General features: G+C 33.1%; 1 protein-coding gene across 7 annotated transcripts in view; it reads left to right on the plus strand.

Annotated features, from left to right (window-relative positions):
- LOC113402996 (protein TMEPAI) overlaps positions 1-7946 on the plus strand; it is a 38247-nt gene extending 30301 nt beyond the window's left edge. For 2 of the 7 annotated variants that reach the window (XM_064217375.1, XM_026643403.2), the window contains 3 exons: positions 1828-1928; positions 4616-4800; positions 5212-7946. In XM_064217375.1, coding sequence (XP_064073445.1) covers positions 1828-1928; positions 4616-4800; positions 5212-5484 — 559 coding nt within the window. In that variant the 3' untranslated portion in view covers positions 5485-7946. Of the gene's footprint in view, positions 1-1810; positions 1929-4615; positions 4801-5211 lie in introns of all 7 variants that reach the window. The other 5 variants (XM_064217374.1, XM_064217376.1, XM_026643402.2 and 2 more) reach the window with 4 other exon arrangements.
- The last annotated feature ends 858 nt before the right edge of the window (positions 7947-8804 follow it).

The raw sequence follows: 8804 nt of genomic DNA on the forward strand, positions 1-8804 counted from the left end.
ATCTTTAGCCTATATTATTAATTCCCTTATTTACTTAACTTACATGTGTTATTTGTATAAATTTTCTATGAAGATTTTCTTACACCCAATACTTACTTTTTATTGTCGATTTTAAACCAACAGTCCTTAAAATTTAACTATTTATTATTTTTATAAAGTATAAAGTTAGTATGTAATTTTTTTTCTCACTATTGTAACTTGTTTAATCTCTTAATAACCCTTTTCAACCTCTGATTTGTACACCTCGACGCCTAGGGATGTGGTATTGCTCTAATTATCGTAAGAAAACGAAAATCGCGATTTCAATCAACTTTCTTAAATGTCAGTGCAAAAATTAATAATGATACTTCAACCTATAAGGCGTCAACAATCCTACATCTTTTTACCCAATATTAATGATTAATCTGCAAACGTAATTATTTTAAAATACTGGCTGTTACCTAATACATAAGATATAACAATAAGACTTATTTATTTATTATGAATTATTAGTCAACCTGGAAATGTTAAAAAGATGGCAATAACCATGGTAACGTTGTAGATCCTGTAACCATGGTTTTTAATACTCTACACGATGGTACAGGATGTCCCAACATGTGCGGGTCGAGTACTATTAATGCTGACTACGATCAATATATACAATATTTAGGCTCAGTTCTCATCATTCAAATGCGCTAATAAGTAATATCTTTGTGTACTCAGAAAAATAAACAGTAAAACCCTTTGCTTACCAGATTATCGTCCAGAAAAATATAATTGTTTCATACGATGAACTAAGTATCAGTATACCATTGACCTGGGTCGTCTTGTAGTAAAACCGTTATTGACGAACAAATTTTATTACTTAATATATTGTTTTCTATATCACACGTGACAATGACAAATGAACGATTATTTTACTCTTAACTGTGTAGATAGATGCCAAAGCGAAAGAAAAAAATATCTTATGAACTCTTTATCACTATAATGCTCGGATTTTTTTACTTCCTTATAAAAAATAATTAAAGTAGGATTTCGTAGATGTAGTCTGTAATAATTTCACATGTGAAGTATTGCAGATAACTTCTAGCCCATGATCATTCTTACACTTTCCGATCCTTTTCCCTGCTTTGTCCCAACTTATGGGGTCGGCGCAGCATGTGTATTTCTTCCATTCTCCTCTATTATTAGTCATCTGATCGTTCGCATCCATCTCTCTCATATCCCTCCTCACACTCCATCCATGTCTTTTTGGACCCCACAGAGGTCGGATGCTGCCTCTTCGAGTCGCCTGTGGAATATTCCCTAGCCATTCAAACAGTTTATAAAGAAATAACAAGGTTAATGCCAGAGTCGCAATACCACTTTAATTTTTTTAATAAAAATATACCAAAAAGAACATATTATTTATATTTATACGAAGCTTTCAAAATTTTGGACACGTCGACAGATAAAATTATGTGCAATATGCAAAACATGAAATGTTGATGAATTCTATTATAGCATTGCCTTTGCTCCATAACAGTGACTTCATACTTATTTAAAAAAATAAGTGTCATTAATATAAACAATTAGAAAACAATACATTAACAAAATTATTTTTATATCGACAAATACAACAATAATTCAGTTATAATCGAGGTTTTTAAAAGAAACATGGCCCAAGCTTTTATATATAGTAATCTTATTTGTATTTTGCCAAAGAAGACAATCAAAAAGACATAATAATACGAGTTTTTTTAAATTATTCATAGTGATATTGAGAGTCTGCTACTGAACTGCTTATTGAATATAGTGTTCACTGTGAGGAGGGCCACATAAGTGAGAGCAGTGTGTTGTGATTTACAGATGCTCTCGGTACAAGTGCCGGGGTGCGCGGGCATGGAGCGGCTGGGCGCGCCGGGGGGACCGCGCCTGCGGCACGACCACAGACACCATCATTCCACATTGTGAGTAACATCACTGCAAATTTTACAATTATTTTTTTTATAAACCTCTTTTTCCAATAATCTCTGTGGATATAAATCAACCAATAATTAAATACTAAAACATCAGTGAAAATTACATTTGATAATAATCGTGCCTTCTTCTTTGAATTCTTATTTAAAATGTTGGAAAAAAGCAGATTTTCAGAAATTTCCTTGTTATATAACTACTACTATATTTTAAAATTAGGACATTTAAAAAAAATCTACTGCAGAAGAATCAGGGATAGATTTGATTATGAGCAAAATGTAGGCTTATAAATCAGATATTTAAAAAGAGGCTTGTATCGACTCGATTTATCATGGTGGTAGGAACATATATAACACATATTATGTATATTAACTTAGGCTTAAAAGCATCACTGGCGATCTAGCAATTATAAGGCTAAAGATGTAGAGATTTTCCTGTCAATAAATTCTTCGTAGCCTGGAATTAGGAAATTGGCACTGTTTGGATTCCCAGACCGATTGACCCGTTGGACCCGTTCCGGTCGTGGCGGTTTTCAAATCTGATTATGAGAGTTAAGGAATAGAGATTGCACTTATATATATAGTACACACATTTGTGAACTATAGTATGCCACGCAAAGTTCACCTAGACAAAGGCCGCCGTGGCTACAATCACATACGACCAAAAAGACTTCGACATAATAAAACTTGGGCTTTATTTATATTTGTTTTAGCTATGTGTTGACTTGTTTCGATATGTCAGATCCTTGCAAGCTTCGTATATGCGTCTTGGTCGGCAACGGTAGTTATCAGAAACTTCTTGTTACACACATTTACATTAATCAGGATAATACTCTTTTAATTCTTAAGTGTATTATGAAATGTTACTTATAATTTTACACATTGCGTACTCGTGACCTGTAAAAGCAGATTACTATAAAAACAACATAGTTATTATTTACGTAGAAAGTGGGCTAACGAGGTACATAATACGTCCATTCAATAAAAACTATGGCGCCATAGAGTACGTATCTAAAACTTGTTCAATTAAAAATATCTATATATAAACAAACAAAGACAGTTCATTACCTTGTTCTCCTCTATTTGTAAACCGATTTTTTTTTTGTTAACTATTGATGAGCTTTAGCGATGTCAAATAAATTTTGAATAAAAGTATTAAAAAAAAGTTCGAAACGTTTAATGATTACGGTCACTCCATTTCGCAAACACTTGTCATGTTAATACGGATAACACAGAGATCTACCGTTTCTCTGTAATATGCAAAGTTATTTATATACACACCACACACATAAATATAGTCATTTGTTTTTTTAAAGATACCTGTTGCTCGATAATGCCAAGAAAAATCACGACGAAGCACAATGTTTTGTTCATCGAGGTCAGCATACTATTTAATTTCTTAGAAGTTTTACCTGAAGCTAAAATATAAAATGCTAGAAATTTATAATTATCAGTATTGATGACAATAGAATAGGAAATAATCAAGATTTTGTTATTTTTAATATCTCAATATCATATCATTAAAACACTTTTCTCAGTGGAGTCTCAAAACTTCCCACCAAATTAACTGCCCAACGGTTGAGATGTTGAATACAAATACATCGATTTCGTAGAATTTTCGTTTCCGTTTAATATGGCATGTCAAAGTGAAATTCCTTGCGCGAACACAGTTTAACTTTCTACTCCCTCATGATCCTATGCGGCGGGAATCCGACGGGAGAACTATCAGAGGCAATCCAACAGTTTTACGTGCTTTCCGAGGCACAGCAGTCTAACTTTGCTAACTCTCTCACTCCGGTTTGATATTGATTTTTTTTTGTTACAAAATATATCACATAACACAGTAGTATCTATACCGTTCTGTTCAAAGTATAAATAGTGGGTACGTGTTAGATTTACGACACCACGTTATTATATTAATAGCCGAAAAATAAAACATTTAAAGTAATGATGTTTTACCTATGGTTATAATTATAGAGCAAGTTGTTTATAAAAAAGGTATGTTGTTATCGATTACTTTATTTGGTACTACTTTTTACCCTTTCCCTCCTGTGTCACTGAAATGTTTAACTGAAGTAACTTAGTAAAAGAGTCGATATTATACAATATACATATTTAATATCATGATAATGTCCTCCAGATCGATTTCAGGCACGGTGGCCTTATACGCTCTTTCCATTTAATCACTCTCATTATCGAGACGATCAAAATGAGTTCAGCCGCAGGAATTATGGCGTTAACGACGAAGCGTTTACGGGAATCTAAATACTTTCCAAGTAGAACCCAAATACCGAGCTGTTACTGCGATATTATTGACAGAAAACCCAATGAAGACCTGGGATTCGAAAACAATCTAGTAAATACACCAACGAGGCGTCAAAATAAAACGTCACACAATATTTATAATAACTAGATATGCATTAGTGTCTACCATTTGGTCCGATCTATATAATAACATAATAATGCGTACCACTTTACAAGTAGCAAGAAATTACAGAAAAAGAACATCTCCTTTTTTTCTTTCTCAGCACTGAACAAATTATTAATTAAATGACATACAAATGGCGTAAATTGTAATAAGCAATAGTATTAAAGTAATAAACATCAAAATTAAATGAAATTTTTACCTATTTTTACATATTCAATGTTTTTCATTTAAAATACAAACATTTCTGTTTCAGGGAATGGGAGAAACAACAGAGGTTACAAGCGATGGTTGGTCGCTTGCAAGAAATGGTGGAGCAGGAGACGCGCGCGCGGTCTGCCGCCGCCGCAGAACGCCTCGGTTTACCACCCAGCATACAGCTTCCCGACGGCGAGTACGGTCAAGACGCGCATCTACAGTTACGTGTCCCTTATCAGGTCCGTAAGTATTCACTTTTTTTTTTTATTAATTTAAAAATTGCCATTTATCAATATTTTCTTAAACATTATTATTTTTTTGAGAAATCAAACAAACCTATCAATATAAAAGACATGACAGTCGTTTTATATGTTCGTCTTATACTTCATTATTTTAACATAACTAATGTTGCTGCAGCCACTACTTGCGTTTTATTTTTCTCTACTTATAAATAAAAGAAAATTAGGAATAAGTATATTCTCCAAATACACTTTAGCTAAAGGCTTTAATCAGGCAGTGCTAAACCGACCACCGAATCCTTACCGCAATCTTGACTTTTTGGACTTGTTTGTTCAGAGCTAACAATACTAAAACACACCAATCGAATCACAATTTGCTGGCAACAAAATGATTATATGTGCAATATCTTTCCAGCAAGCCGAGCTGACGAGAAGCAGTTTTCAACCTCCACCGAACAAGTGCGTGAGCGACGTGCCCGAGTGGGCGGGAATGGCGGACGCGCCGCCGGGGCGTCGGGGTCCGGGCGGCGGGGGCGGCGGCAAGAAAGACGGCCTTCTGCAAAAGGCGACTCGATGGTGGGTGCGCATGGGCGCGCGACCGCCGCCCACGTTCCTGCCGGCCAGCGCGCCGCCGCCCTGCGTGATGGTGCCACGCCGGGCTGCGCCCTCGCCGCCGCCCGACGCGTGACGTCGCCGCATCTCCGCACCTCTCTATCATATCACGCTTACATTCCATTATCGGGACGATCAGACTCGTCGGAGTGCACGCGCGTCCCGGAGTATTATAGACTTGATAATTTATTTATTTGGGACTCGCGCCCGCCCGACCGGGCTGCGGAGCGCGTACGCGTGCTTTGTGATATGTGCGACAGGGTCGTGTAGTGACAGTGCAGACCGTACGGAGTGAGGCGGGGCGACCGACCGCCGCCGCCGCGAGCGTAACTAGTCTTGATACTTTAATCGGTTTAGACGTAGAGATAATTGTTTCTATTGAAATTTTATGAAACTAGACGAGGTTTCACTGCCCGCTATTCGTGTTATAGGTGTGTATGGCGTTGCATTGAGTGTGCGTCTGTGTTCCTCGCACTGTCTTTGAGTTTTTGAAAACTAAGACTGAAATAAATAAAAAAGATAACACTTTAAAGTTTACATTGAATATGTTGTCTTAGGTAAAATTAATTCAAATAGAAACAATTAAAATATTTAAAGAATCTTTCGATTGTAACCTTCGATGATATTGTATATTATGAAAAAGGTCAGTCAATAGTATGCTATTAATGTCTTGCAATGTACAGTTCATGTTTAAGTAACCTATTTTAAAGTTTAATTTCTATCCAGCAGCTAAAATCTGTGTTTAAACAACTTTTATATTTATTTAAATATAATGTATAAAATAATGCATATCAGTACAGTAATCACAAGGAATATTAATTTACAAAGCATAGTTACTATTTTATTGTAAATATTGTCTCTAATTTAATGTTAGATTATGCAATGACCGAATGTCAAAATATGAAGGTCGTTTTCATTGAGTGTTTATTACATTCCATATTTATGTTGAAATATTTTAAATTCTTGCTTATCTGCCGACAACCGACAACCCACTAAACTGATTAAATAGTTTGCCGTCTTGGTCTTTACCATTAAACTAAAAATATGTCATGCTGACAATAATTAAATAGTGAGTAATTTTTTCAGTGCAGATAAATCTCTTTAGAGAATAGTCATTAATTAAATAAAAATTGGTTGAATTAGTTTTAAATTAAATATGTATTTATTAATTATATCATAAGGTCAGGTATTAGAGGCCTGCTTGCAGGCTCAAATATATTTTGAGATAACATATAATTGTATTCCTATTATAAATTATTCAAACTTCCCACTGTAGTCATCTAAAAACGTGATATACCTAGCTAAAATTTGTTAAATTACTCGCATATTTTCTGCTATAGGCCTGTAATTTAGTCCATAAATTATAAAAACTTGTAAGCATAGCTAGATAATAGTAATTGGCCTGTATCTCGAAAAATTCTGGTGCTTAATGAAAATATAAATTTAAATTGTGAATTTGCTTTATTTCTTTAAAAGTAAAACATTTTACCCATTGCCATTTATTATAGTCTCCTATTTAATTTTTACGAATGTTTAAAATAATTTAATGATGATAATATCGTAACAGTAATTAACCAATAATAATTACCGGTAAAGCTTACAAATTTTTAAATGGTCATATCTATGGTGAATATGTATTAATTTGACATAAGTTGCAGTTTGTAAAATTTAAATTGTATCCCTGTATTCAATTGTCTGACAAATATTCTATACAAAAAACATAATAATAATTGTTGATAATATTGATAAAATGCAATACTAAACATAATTTACAATGTATAAGTAAATAGATATATATAAATATATAGAAAGATTCTAATTTCTTGACTTTTGTCAGACCATAGCCTGAAATTGAAAACCAAACAAAAATTTAAATTATTTTCAAGAATAATTACGAAAATAAAGGATTTGAAAAGTGTCTTTTATTTTTTAATATTTATAATATATCCAAATTAAACCAGAGACAGCACTAATTTCATGAATACTAAAGAAATATTCTTGCTTTAAAAATGGCGATGAGACATCTGATTTGTTATTTATTCATTAGTTAAGTAGGTAACAAAAATTGTTGTCAAATTTGTTATCTTCTTAGAATTGAGATAATTTTTAAATAATTAGGAACATGATGTTGAATGTTGTTTTAGATCCTGTCATATGATTTCCTATGCAAGGCAAAAATATTAATTAATAAAATCAATCGTAAATGTAAAAAAGATATGATTATTTTTAACTTAAAAATTAAACAAATTTTTGTCATGAAGGATATAGTTAAAAATGATTGTAAACTATTTTTTTTAATGTGTGTCTCCAATTTATTGTACCTTACTATCTTAATAGTTTTAAATTTTTAGAGGTGGTAGTAAAGCTGTCCTTGTACAAAATGCTGGTATAATATAAAAGTTGTTTAAAATAGTGTCACAGAATAGATATTTAATCTAGATATCAAACAATATTCCATTTGTCATATTAATAAGTAAAAGCAAAAGCAAATTTTTAATAAAAAAAAATTACATTAAATTATGACCTACCAATAATTAACATGTAATTTTATTTCTGAAAAACCTACCTCCGAGTACAGTTTACTCAATACTGGGTTTTATTTGCAGTTTCATCGTGGTTTAAGTACAACATATGAAGATCTTATTAAATGACATATATTACACAAATTCACGTTTTTTCATCGTTTTGTAATACTCGCCTAAGTAATTCAAGTTGTAAAATAATAATTGAAACACTAGACAGTTGTAAAAATATGTCCAAAAAATATTTCATTATCACCAAGAAAATCAATCAATCAATTAAAAGGCTAACTGCGGCAAAAAATTAAATAGCAAATAATAAGATGTATAAATCCACCACTCTATACAACCACGCTAAGATCTAGAGGCATAAATGAATAATAAGTAACTGGTGACGAAATAGCAGAATTTTTCGGAAAACAGTCTCGTGTTTCTAGTATATGCTTCAACGTCGTTCAGATGCAGTCCCTGTAAACTTGTGCTCGCAATTTGTAAATACACCGTACACTCAGAGTTTAACAGCGACCGCTTTAGTTTTAGCGAATTTTTTGCTAACTTTACCCTTCGTAATTATGACGTAATGATTTTTATATATTACTGACTCTTCTGGGTAAAAAACCTATATCACGTTATTAGCAGCTTTGAAATTAGTTTGTAAAAGTTTTAGGCTTGCGGATTCCATCAGCTGAATCTCAGGCCTCCTTTGATAAAGTCCTAGTTTTTTATGCTTTAGTAGCGGAGACAAATATAAGTACATACTTCACCGTACAAAATCCCCCTGTCCCCTGATTATAAGAATATTTTTGTTGAGATTTCTTTTGATCATTTTCTCGGAGGCTTGAATTTATAAAGTGATGCACATCTCGAAGGCCGCTTA

This window comes from Vanessa tameamea, chromosome 16, assembly GCF_037043105.1.
Source record: "Vanessa tameamea isolate UH-Manoa-2023 chromosome 16, ilVanTame1 primary haplotype, whole genome shotgun sequence".
Classification (NCBI taxonomy): domain Eukaryota; kingdom Metazoa; phylum Arthropoda; class Insecta; order Lepidoptera; family Nymphalidae; genus Vanessa; species Vanessa tameamea.